This window comes from Anabrus simplex, chromosome 6 (genome assembly GCF_040414725.1).
Source record: "Anabrus simplex isolate iqAnaSimp1 chromosome 6, ASM4041472v1, whole genome shotgun sequence".
Lineage (NCBI taxonomy): Eukaryota > Metazoa > Arthropoda > Insecta > Orthoptera > Tettigoniidae > Anabrus > Anabrus simplex.
In genome coordinates, this window is record NC_090270.1 from 257,104,293 (window position 1) to 257,117,555 (window position 13,263).

At 37.6% G+C, this 13,263-nt stretch overlaps 1 protein-coding gene across 3 annotated transcripts in view; it reads right to left on the minus strand.

Annotated features, from left to right (window-relative positions):
• dor (vacuolar protein sorting-associated protein 18 dor) overlaps nt 1-13,263 on the minus strand; it is a 291,400-nt gene that overhangs the window by 180,189 nt on the left and 97,948 nt on the right. For all 3 annotated transcript variants that reach the window (XM_067149280.2, XM_067149279.2, XM_067149281.2), the window contains 4 exons: nt 8,762-8,878; nt 8,573-8,685; nt 6,681-6,792; nt 1,951-2,127 (listed from right to left, as the gene is read on the minus strand). In XM_067149280.2, the coding sequence (XP_067005381.2) occupies nt 1,951-2,127; nt 6,681-6,792; nt 8,573-8,685; nt 8,762-8,878 (519 nt within the window). The remainder of the gene's footprint in view (nt 1-1,950; nt 2,128-6,680; nt 6,793-8,572; nt 8,686-8,761; nt 8,879-13,263) is intronic.

The window sequence follows — 13,263 nt, forward strand, 5'->3', positions numbered from 1 at the left end:
AGTTGATTTATCATTATGGGAGTAGGTATTTCTTCCAGAGTTTATAATCAATGTCATAGTATAGGAATGTTTATAATTGAACAAGGAGAGATTTAAAGTGATGTTTTCAACCATTACGGGATTAAAACAACGTATACAAAAAGACATATCCCAGACGTAATGTTTTAAAGAAGATAGTTGATTTCTGAGTAACTTAGATCTGGTTACAATTACGACGCAATGACATGTGAGTAAATATTAACTTGTTTAGTTTATACATGTGTCTCATTTACAGGATAACGTGTTCATGTGTATTACAAATGAAACTTAACCCAGAAATGTACCGTTGCAGTACATTAATGATATGTTAAGATGATTTGCCGCCTAGTTGGAAATGATAAATGTTTACGTAGGGAAGTTAGGATTTGAGTGACATGTTGATGTGGTTTTACGAATAATTATTCGCTGAGATATATTTATGGGAATGAATGACGAGATATTATGGTGATTAATATTGGTAAATGGAGAGATAGATATGCTTATGGATAATTTTGGTGGTAAATACGACGTAAATCTATATAATATAATATAATCTATATAATACCAATATAGCTGGTCTGTTATTGGACATTATAAATTTATAAATTGGTAAACTGATTGACATCTATGTCATCTGAATGCCAAGCAGGCATCAATTTTTGGAAATGAGACAAAGTCTCTCATAGTGGATTGCCACTGCTGGTAGCTCCACGTAGCCTACGTAGTGGCCTCCATGGTATGCACTAGCCATGCAAGCAAGCAAAATGAATATTCATGAGACTAATGGCTTGCTCCCCTAAGGTGCAACTTATCCTGTGAAGTTCAGGAATTTACGTCCTTTTTACGTAATCATGCAACTGTGGCGACGGCTCTTACCCAAGTTGGAAATCACATTTCCTTCATAAGAGATGGCAAATAACATTTTTGGGGCTAGGAAAAATGCGACGTTACTAAGCGGTAATAGCAAAAACTCATGACGCTGTAAGTGAAGTAATGTTATATAAATTCAGTACAATGAGAATAGGGACTTCAGAAAAGACTGCAGAAAAACGGCAAACCTGGGAAGCTAAGCGGGAAAACGTGTTATTGACGAATGCATTAACGAGGTTTCACTGTAATCGGATGGAGGTTATTTGATTATCTAATCACTACTAGGAACTACTCACCCAGTACCCACGCATAACCTTGCTGCAACCCAAAGTTTTGATCGGGGGAGGAGAATATCTCCACACACATGCACACTCAGAAAAGAAACACTACTCAAGGCAGAGTGCCTGGCTAGATAGTAAGAGAAATGAAATGTCAAGGGGTCAGAATAGAGGAGGAAAAAATAGAAATGAAGAAAAAGAGCACAGAAACCTCTCAGTTAACTTAGGGGACATGTAGTTAGTCTCGTTCTACTTTGAGGCCAGTGGCACAACCCTGGGATCAGTGAGCACACAAGCCTCCACACAGATGTCAAGGTTGTGGTGTGGAGCTGTGGAGATTATGAAATATGAAAACTGTTTCAATAGGAAAGAAGAAGGGCTACAGATTAGCAGAGAGTTGTGACCTTCACATGCCACTAAATTACAGAAGATATCCAACAAATTACTTTTATGGTTTTCAGAAAAGATTGCAGAAGAATGGGAGCCCTGGGTCACACTGCAGTAATGACAGGAACACCAATCTGAGAGAGAAGCAAGTCGATACTGCCACCACTTAGTCTTCTTGCTGCTATAAAAGTCCTGGTGCCCATCTAGCTTGCATCATTTCATCTTAAAAAGGCCTACCAGTTCTGAGGAGTAGTTGAAATACTGACATATTCATAACATTAACACAGCCTAATATCCCAGAAGAAAATCAAAAGCTTGTGAGATGAAACTAAACATGAAGGCCTGCACCAGGGTTATTGTTCAATACTGAGTTTGGAAGACCAACAAGTTACTTTACCATAACAGGTGGTTGAGCCAAGAAATCATCCAGCTCCATCTGTAACGAGTTGTATCTAGCGCTCTTCTCCTTGCCTTCATCCCTTAGAGATCCCAGCTGGTTCAAGAACAGTTCAATCACCCACATGACGATCATTGTCACTTGGGTCTTGTCCTGAGCTTTTAATGTTTCCAGTTTCTGAAACATAGTAAAAAAAAATAAAAATAAAAAATGAACTACTGAAATAAGTATGAAACATTTTAATAATAATAATAATAATAATAATAATAATAATAATAATAATAATAATAATAATAATAATAATAATAATAATAATAATAATAAAACCGAGCTCGATAGCTGCAGTCGCTTAAGTGCGGCCAGTATCCAGTAATCGGGAGACAGTGGGTTCGAACCCCACTGTCGGCAGCCCTGAAAATGGTTTTCCGTGGTTTCCCATTTTCACACCAGGCAAATGCTGGGGCTGTACCTTAATTAAGGCCACGGCCGCTTCCTTCCCATTCCTAGGCCTTTCCTACCCCATCGTCGCCATAAGACATATCTGTGTCGGTGCGACGTAAAGCAAATAGCAGAATAATAATAATAATAATAATAATAATAATAATAATAATAATAATAATAGCTTTACATCCCACTAATTACTTTTACGGTTTTCGGAGATACCAAGGTGCCAGAATGAAACATTTTTTAATGAAGAGTAAATAAAGAGAGAATGGTATTATGACCAAGGATCAGGTTGTAGACAACTAATGAAGAGGGTTAACAAATTTCTTCACCTAATGCAGGTTTCAAGAGATGTCTGTGTTTTTGAATTTTGCACTAAAAAGCTTGCTAGTAAATTACTCATATGGGTCTCTAATATTTAAGTACTCTTAAATATCAAATACTGATCTCACAACCTTGAGCACCTAACCAAAAGAAGTTACCGTATTTCACGGCATAATCATCGCACTTTTTATACCAAAATTTTCGAAAAAAATTGTAGGGTGCGACCATTATACGATGAATATTTAATACCAGTATTTGTAATACTCAAAAAATGTATTTATAACTAAATTGTATTTGATACAAATTTAAGATGCACGTAATACTCGCGTTTATACATCAAAATAATTAAAATAGTCTAAAACAAAATTCATAATTTTTCGCAACAATCTGGCGAACGTTTTTCCAACCTGAAAATAAAAATGAACGTATTAAGTTAATTTGTCATTAATTTGAGTATTAAAGTTAAAATATTACACTTGCAAAAAATTATCGCTTTGGTGTGAAATGCGGACTTACCGGTACGCAATTTATTCCAAATCTTCGGTGTCGCTATCACAGGTTTCGCTATCTGATGCGCCGTCCTCGCCTCTGTTAATACCAGTATCAGATTCTTCGTCTCCCTGCCACACTGCGTCATCTTCGGAACCGTCTAGTGCATTCGAAATCCCAGTCCTTTTGAAGCTCTTGGAGACTAGTTCAGGTGGTATAAGATCCCAACTCTTCTTCACCCAAGAACATAACAAGTCCAAGGGTGGACGCCTGATATTTCCGGCAGGTGTCAAATGCTGATCGCCGCTCATCATCCACTTGTTGTAAAATCGACGTAAGTGGTCTTTAAAGGGTTTATTAACACATACGTCTAGTGGTTGCAAAGCAGATGTTAGGCCACCAGGAATGACTATCTGTCGTGTCTTATTTGTAGTGAGAATTTGCTTCACTTCGTTCACGAGGTGACCTCGGAAACTATCTAAAACAAGCAGACCTACTTGTTTTAGTAGTGCACCAGGTCTTCTATTCCACACAGTTTTAACCCAGTCCAGCATGAGTTCTACGTCCATCCAACCCTTTGGTTGCACTCGTACATGAATTCCACGGGGAAACTGTATATTCTTAGGCATCGTTTTCCTCTTGAAAATGATGTAAGGCGGCAACTTTCTCCTGTCAGCTGTAATGGCTAGCATTGCCGTGCATCGCAACTTCTCACTACCGCTGGTTTTCATTAATACACTCCGCGATCCTTTTAGCGCAATAGTGCTGTTGCGAGGCATATCAAAAAAGATTGGAGTCTGATCGGCATTACCGATTTGAGAAAGCAAGTACTAAGTTTCCTTGCGCAAACGTATGACAAATCGGTGAAAATTTACAATCTTGTCCGTGTAATCAGCAGGCAACTTTTGGCTTAGTGTTGTTCTCCTTCGCACTGACAGATTGTGTCGTCGCATGAACCCCTTAATCCACCCACGAGTCGCCTTAAACTGAGTTACCGGTATGTTGTGTTTGCGCGCTACCTCCTGTCCCTTAATTTGTAACATTTCATATGATACACTGCAGCCATTGTTACGTATTTCACTGACGTACCTAAACACTTATTCGTCAATTATAGGAAACTTCCCTGTTTTAGGACCTCTAAACGCGCGTCTAGTAGGGTTTGTGCTTTTTAGCTTGTTTTTTACTTTCCGCCAGTCACGCACCAACTTTTCACTCACAGAAAATTTTCTTTCTGCAGCTCTGTTCCCGTGCTGTTCAGCGAAGGCAATTACGCTTAGCTTGAAGCCCGCAGAATAGTTTCTATATTTACCCATAATCGCTTATAAATGCTTCACACGTTAATGTTTTGCGATATAAATGACTTTCCGTAATTGTTCACTATTAAAACAAATTATTTCTGCAAACACCCAAAACACAAATTAAAAACTTAAATTCTCACGCACACATGTCTACAGTAATCACATAAATCTGAAACAAATAAATGCATCTGTGATCTGTCCATTCCAGAGCAGCCAATACTGTTAGGCAGCAAGGAAGCATGCAACAATTTATCAGTTTAGCTCGTTGGTTGCGACACACTACTGCGCTTGCGCAAAGCTCGCAAACCGGAGCTCTAGCTAGCGCGGTGTAGATCTACTGTATAGTTGACTGTATTCCGAGACGTCAGTAACAAACATTAATTTTTTTCAATTTCTTTTAAACATACGGTAATTAGGTTAATATTTCTTCCCAGTTATTGATGATTTTACATTACATTACTGACGAGTTTATAAAATAAAACTTTAACAGCATTGGATAATAATTATCTTGACTGCTTGGATAAAAGTTTTCATCCCATGCCCGGACACTTATGACGTAGTAGTAAGATAAGAGTCTAGCGATGACAACTGAGACATCGTAAATAATTCGGCTGAATAATTCCGTGGAAATCTGCGTTATCGTCTTGGATTTCACTTCGTGCGCAATAACACAGGAGCCGGCCCCATGGTGTAGGGGTAGCGTGCTTGCTTCTTACACGGAGGCCTCGGGTTCAATTCACGGCCGGGTCAGGGAATTTTACCTGTATCTGAGGGCTGGTTCGAGGTCCATTCAACCTACCTAGCCGGTATTTCCTGGCGACGTTGCCGATAAGCGATAACTTACAGCCTTACGTATTTCAAATGGGAACTCATAATATGTAGGTGGTGAATAAATAGTACACTGTCTCGCGACCACGTTGTCAAACTGCCGATAGCCTACCGGTAAGCATAATATGTAGGTGGTGAATAAATAGTACACTGTCTCGCGACCACGTTGTCAAACTGCCGATAGTCTACCGGTAAGCCATGCGTCGTTCATATACCGGTATTATTTATTTATACGTTGTGCAACATGTCGCAAACGTGACTGTGTTGCCAAATTGCCCATAAACCATACACGTATTTAAATTGCGCATTCATGTGCAACTTACGTTGCAGTTCCATTTACCTTTTAACCAGATTAGTGAACAAAATTTGGACGTGCGACGATTATGTAATTAAAGGTTTAAAGTCCGATTTTTGTATTGAAAATAAAGGATGCAACGATTACGCGGTGGCGACGATTATGCCGTGAAATATGGTAGTTCCCATACAAACAGGAATATGGAATATATGGACAAAGAATTTTTGGTTGCTAGATGGAAGTAACGGACCTGTAAGCGGCTAACATAACTACCAGTTGTAATCTGTAGAGCTAATTTAAGGAAGTGATCTTAATCAACAAATAAATGTGAACCTTGAGGATAAGCACAGGATAGATTAACAAGTAACCTAATATAGTGAGCCAAACAGGCTAATGAGAAGTAGTGATAGGCCTGGAACTGTCCAGTTCTTTGGCTGATTGTCACGCATAACCTGGAAGTGTCCAGGTCTTTGGTTGATTGATTAGCATAACAGCCTTTGGTTCACAGGGTCCTGGATCTGACTCCTGGTCAGGCTAGACTTTTAGTCATGTCTGGTTAATCCCTCTGGCTCAGGGAATGGGCATTTGTGTTTATCTTAACACACATCTCTTCAGTGGTGACGGTCGTCTGGAACTCAATGACTAGAATTTAACAAACTAGAGAGTCATAGATGAAGAAATGGTTCTGTACGCAGAGGATTATGTAAGTGTTCGGTTTGTTCACAACATTGCATCTAATAAACTTCATGGTTGGTCCGTATTGAAAATTGTAAATAAATATGAAACAAGTAAGTTTATTGAAGTAGTTGACCACTTTAATAAACTTACACCCTTTCAACAGTAAGGACACGTAAACACATGAACGATTGACTGTTGAATTAAAACTCAACTTATGATCACCCAGATTTTTGAAAAAAGAGGGAAAAATAGAAGACATCAACAGCTATTTCTAGTGTAACCACAATAGATTGGTACAAAAAGAATGAAGCATTAAAATAATAACAGATTTTTTCAAATTACTTGGCAAAATACCACAATACTGCAATACTAACCTTCTTGAGAAAAGTTTTAAGAGCTTCTATCTGCCACACTTGCAGAAATTTGAGCGTAATCTCTTCAAATGATGACTGAGTCTCTGCATAATGAACGGCACTCTTCTCATATCTGTGGACAGGAATACTCAATAGATATACCAATATAGTTCAGACTAAAAGTTATGACAGAGTTAATGATAAGATTAAAAATATTTTATTGGTTCATTCTGACACCAATGTGTGTTTGTCAAAGGACACAGAATAGCTCACAATTTGTTTGAAAATAATTAAATTACAAGTAACAACTCTCATTATTGTTCCGTACTGAATACGACATTAGGTGTAAAATCTCAAGGATAATTTAGTAAAACCACCTATTCAATACCTTCCATGTTTAATGTGGTTTGAATCTACATGAATTTCTATAGACTTATCAGGTATATGCTTCACCCATTATTTGGGCATCTTCAGCCTGTAGACAACCTTTATGTCAAGGTTCGGGACCTTATTTAACAATATGTAGTATAATATATGATCTCTTAAGACGAACATGCAAGGAGAATAATTTTAAAATGTGAACAATACATAAGTGTGAGTAACATAAATTAATGTTTCAACACAATTAAAACTTGTCAGTCCTATTCTATCTAACTAAAAAAAATGTCCAAAACTAAAATGGATCTTCTTCCTCTAACATAAGTCTTGGTTAAAGAGGATATTCATACAGGGGCTCATTTGACCCACCTATATCATTTTCATGTTCTTGACGTAACTAATGTTGAAATGTGTTGTCAACCACAAGTGGAGATTTTAGAACTGATTGTTGTATGTAGACTAGTCAAGATTGTTGTGAATGAAAATATAAATTAACAGTATCTTAGAAGTGAAGCTTCCATGGTGTGAAGAATTATTTAATTTAATTTCCGGGTTGAACCGTGTTGTACTTGTTTGCACATCACGTATAGTTTGCCGACGTTTCGAATACATTGCAGTATTCTTTGTCAAGGCGACTGAAATACCCCTACTCGATCCGAGGTAATCGGGAGACAGTGTTTTTACACAGTTAAAACTTGTCAGTCCTATTCTATCTTGATTGTGCGATGCCTATACCTTTACTCCCTACATGGGACCGAAGTGGAATTAAATGCTAAATCAATAATTCCATATTACACGTAATCGATCATCAGGTGTCAGACTCTCAGTTTCAATCCGGATCCTCATCGGACCTTCAAGACCTGTCAACCGCCGTGGGATAACAAGGTGGCATGGTGCTGAGAGGGGATAAATGGTGGGGGGAGGAGGAGTCCGGCAATGCGGAATATCACCGATGCCAATGCCGAGAGACAGCGTCACTTCCAAACTCTGTTTGGACTTTCTCAAATCCATCCTTCACATCTGTAAAAGGTGATATATTTCTTGTCTAACTTAAATACCGTACACAAAGACTTAAATTTCAAAAGAACTTATGTCTGTTTCCCTGGCCTTTTCTCAAAATGCCAGGCTGAGTGGCTCAGACAGTTGCGGCGCTGGCCTTCTGACCCCAACGTAGCAGGTTCGATCCCGGCTCGGTCTGGTGGTATTTGAAGGTGCTCAAATGCGTCAGCCTCGTGTTGGTAGATTTACTGGCACGTAAAAGATCTCCTGCGGGACTAAATTCCGGCACCTTGACGTCTCCGAAAACCATAAAAGTAGTTAGTGGGACTAAAGCAAATAACATTTTCATTATCTTTTCTCAAATGATTTCAAAGAAATTGGAAATTTATTGAACATCTCCGTTGGTAAGTTATTCCAATCCCTAATTTCCCTTCCTATAAAAGATTATTTGCCCCAGTTTGTCCTCTTGAATTCCACTCTTGAGTTCTGTGAGTCAGAATAATTAAAGACAGCAAGTACACTACCAATCAACTTACTCCTTGTTCTCAAAGAACATGTCTGCCTGTTTGACCAGCACTTGGTCCAGATGAGCTGGGTTATCTTGACAGTACTGCTTGGCCAGCTCAAACTCTCCATTATCGACATAAATCTGAAACACATCATGGATCCTTGTACTTGACAGGTACAATGGTATGATAAACCTCATCACATACAGCGACTCTCACCTGCCATACATTCCGCTCTTCTCGAGTCACCTTGTACCTGAACACGGCCTTGTCGGTGAAAGCCCAGATGGTTCCTTTAATGGGATCCCGAGTCACGCTCACCAGCTTCCCAAACGACTGAAATGAGAAGCAGAAATGTAACTAGTTCACACATTCTACAATAAAATAATTTCTTCGAATTATACCTTTCGAATCTAACTGATATACTGTAGTGAAAAGGCATGAAGGTGATGGTGATTAATGTTTTAATGGAAAATACAACAAGAAAGTCATCCACTCTTATACTAATTGAAGTAAGATGGACCAGTGAAAAGGAAAAGTTGGTCTTAAAATACTTTCAAAAACTATGGTAATCAGCGTCAAAAAATTAAAAAATTAACACTACAGGCTTCATCTATGAGCCAACTGCAAGCCTCTTGAAATGTGGCCAGAAGTTGAAGATTCCAGATCGCATGGACAGACCACTACCACATCAAGCCGGGAAATTATGTGAAGTCCTAACACTTGCAAAATGCAGGAAAGCAGCCTATTTCGGTCACATCTTCCAAAATGACGAATACAGCCCGACACGACTGATTACAGAAGACAAGCCCTCTGACAGTCGTTTAATATCCACACGATACAGCAACTCTGACAATAAGAAAAATTCCCCCCAAAAAACCATGAATGTGCCAAAACTGAGATTTCAAGTTAACTGCACAGTTTGCTAGCATTTGAAACAATTATATTTCTTAGCGAATAACTGTATGTTCTTTTTTTCATGAAAAAGTGAGACTTACTATATCTGATATGCTAAAAAGTGAATGTGCATAATGGGCGGGTATAAATAATTTGAGAATGCAGGAATAATCCTCGCCCATTTGTTGTGAAAATTATGCTAAATTAAGAATTCCTTGACTTCAGAAGAAGCTCAAGAAACATTCATTTGTTGGCTGTATTATGAGAAGTCTAAAATTCTATCTCTGTTAGAACTAAAAAACTGATTTCAAAGAACCATTCCATAAGGAGGAAAACTGTCCAACCCCCCAAAACACAAGCACTTACAAAAACATATGATGGGAAATTCTCAATATTTGCTCCAAAATACCAAAATCTCTTTACCATGTCTGATAAACTGATGATTCCATGAGAGCACCATGCATGTTTCTCTTTCTGCTAGTGGTTTAACGTTGCGCTAATACATTGAAGGTTTTCAGTAACACAAGAATGGGAATGAGCCAGGATTGGGAAGGAAGCGGCCATGGTCTTAAGGTACATCCCCATCGTGATGCATGTTACAGAAGACTGAAAAGTGATTAAGGTTTTTGTGAAGCCCTGTCAGAAGAAAAAAGAAAACAATAAATCGGAGGATGAATTGTTTTGATTTGTAGTAACGTGTGTTATGATTTCAATTTCTGCAGTAATATCAATGTTCTTTTGATCATTTCAAAATAGAATGATCAGTGTTTAAATTTAAAAGAAAGACTAAAATTAAAATGCTAAAGTCATAAACATAACAAAAGCCAAATGATTGGGGATGTATTTATGTTTAATGTATTTCTTTTTATAGTAATACAGTATATTTTTTTGATGTTTTATACAATTTAATGACCACTTCCTAAACAAAAAAGTGCCAGTTAAAAATAAACATCTTTATAGCCTACATGCACCCAGCCACCATGATCACTGACATTGATAGGAATCTGCCAACTTTCTAGTATGCAGGCTTGGTGTTGCATGCATTCAATTAAACAACAACAATAACAATTTGTTAACATCGCACCAACACAGATAGGTCTTATGGCGATGATGGGATAGGAAAGAGCTAGGAGTGGGAAGGAAGCAACTGTGGGCTTAATTAAATTACAGCCCCCAGCATTTTTCTGGTGTGATAATGGGAAACCATGGAAAACCATCTTCGGGGCAGACAACAGTGGGGTTCAAACCAACCATTTCCCAAATGCAAGCTCAGCTACGCATCAATTGCAAAGCCAACTCGCTTGGTGGTATAAAGGTTTCTTATACCTTTGTCATTTTTTATCAGCGAGTCAGGTTTCGGATATGACCACTTCTATATATTTTAGAAATATTTTTCATTTTGTATTTCTCAGGGCTGTTCGTTTGGTTAACACCTCTTCTCATTTCTTGGTTGTTTTCTTCTTCTTCTGTTGTGTTTTTTTCTTCATCATCATCATCTTCTTCTTCTTCTTCTTCTTCTTCTTCTTCTTCTTCTTCTTCTTCTTCTTCTTCTTCTTCTTCTTCTTCTTCTTCTTCTTCTTCTTCTTCTTATTTTATGACCACATAGGATCACTTTAGTCAGTCCGCCATTCAGGTCTCTCTGAAGGGAATGTTCGGGCTTTGCGGTCCTCCCAGTACTTCTTCAGACACTCCGATCTTCGTGCCCTTTCCTCAGTTGAAAATATGTGTGTTGTTGGTTTGTTTTGTGTAAGGGTAAACCAGAGGTTTGTATTCTTGAGTTTTGTATTCAATTTTATCTTATTTGCGGTGTCTTCTGTTGTAAGGCCTATTTCCTTCAGATCCTCTCTTACTTCTCTGATCCATTTACATCCTGTTGTGGTATTTTTTGAGACAAGATTGTGTTGTACTAGTTGTTTCAGAAGTCTCGAATTCTGCATCCTCATGATATGTCCAAAGAATTCCAGCCTCCTCTTATGCATAGTATCTGTAATGGGTTCTAGCTCTTTGTACACAACTTTGTTAGGTATTAACCACCACTGCCCATCTTTCTGGCATTTTTTGTTGATGCAGGTTCTTCCAATCCTCCTTTCAATTTTCTGAAGTCTGTCAGTCTTTGATTGTTTATTCAGGTGAAAAAGTGTTTCTGCTGCATATGTAGCTTCTGGTTTTATAACTGTGTTGAAGTGTTTTATTTTTGCATTTATTGATAGACATTTATTTTGTAGATATACCATGTTAATTTTTGTGCTTTAGCTAATCTATTTGTTCTTGTTTGGATTGAGATTTTTTCATTTAGGTTATGTGTTATTACTTCTCCAAGATATTTAAATTGAGTTACTATTTTGATTTTATTATAATTTATGGTAACTTCTTTTAGTTGTGTTGGTTTTTGGGGCATAATTTCTGTTCTTTTCAAATGATATTTTGAGGCCAATTTTATTTCCAATGTTTTGAAGTTCTGATATCTGGGTTTTTGCTTCTCTTATGTCCACTGCTAGTAATGCTAAATCGTCAGTGAAACCCAGGCAATTTGTTTTGATTTTTCGGCCAATCTTTATTTTGGGGGACATTTCCTAAACCATTCCCTCATTACCATTACTAAAGTACAAATAAATAATAGTGGTGAGAGCCCATCTTCCTGCCACAGTCCAGTTTTAATTTCAAATGTCTGATGTTTCACCCCTAAACTTCACTTTTGATCTGGTGTTAGTGAAAGTCAATGTTATCATGTTTATTAATTTCGGGTGTAATCCAAGGTGTCTTAAAATTTTAAACAGAGATTCTCTATGGATGCAATCATAAGCTTTCTTGAAATCTACAAATGTTATCAGCATATCTCTGTTTCTTCTCCTGTTATAGTCCATTATCAACTTAAGACTCATGATCTAATCAGGACAGCTCCTCCAGGGTGTGAAACCTCCTTGATATTCTCCTAGTTCTTTCTCAAGTTGTAAACTTATCCTATTAAGGATGATTATTGAAAATATTTTGTATGTTATGTCTAAGAGCGAGATTCCCCTGTAGTTATTAGGGTCGGTTTTGTCTTTTTTTGTTCAGTGGGTGAATGAGGGCCGTTGTCCAGTGTTCTGGTAGTTCTTCTTTAATCCAGATAGAGACAAGTAGTTGATGGAGGGCAACTTTTGCTAATGTTCCTGCATATTTCCAGATCTCCGCAAAAGTCTGATCTTCTCCTGGCGCTTTGTAGTTTTTTAAATTTATTCAGAGCTTGGTAGACTTCCTTTATTGTGTGATTGATGTTCTCTGGAGGTGTTTTTATCGGGGTGTTGGTGTTCAAATGAAGGAGTGTTTTGTGGAGGGTTGTGATCTGGGGAGTTCTTTTCTCTTTTCATTAATGACTTATCATGCCTGTTTTGTAATTTAGTGTTTTCTACATGTGATAAATTATTTCTTATTTTCACACTTATACTCAAAGATGGACTCAAATGATGCGTAGTAATTTTTAAGCTATATGTACACCTTGGTAACACTTTGGCTAAGTGGGAAGTGACCACCTAACATGTAATGATGCAAATGTCCTTATTCTGAGCTTGGTAGACTTCCTTTTTTAATAGAACAGAGGTGCAAGGTAAATTAAATAATTTAATTTTACTCTATATTTGGAATTCTTACAGTGTCTAAATTTGTTTCTCCTCGTGCTGTGTATTTGTTTGTAAACTAAATGGGTCCACACAGTATAAGGTAAAATGCTAGGACAGATTAGCCAGTTTGATGACGATATAAATGTTTTGTGCATGGCACTCAAGATTATTTAACTGGTATGTATGAGTGGATGCTGTTTTATGTATTGATATTGTGTTTTGTGG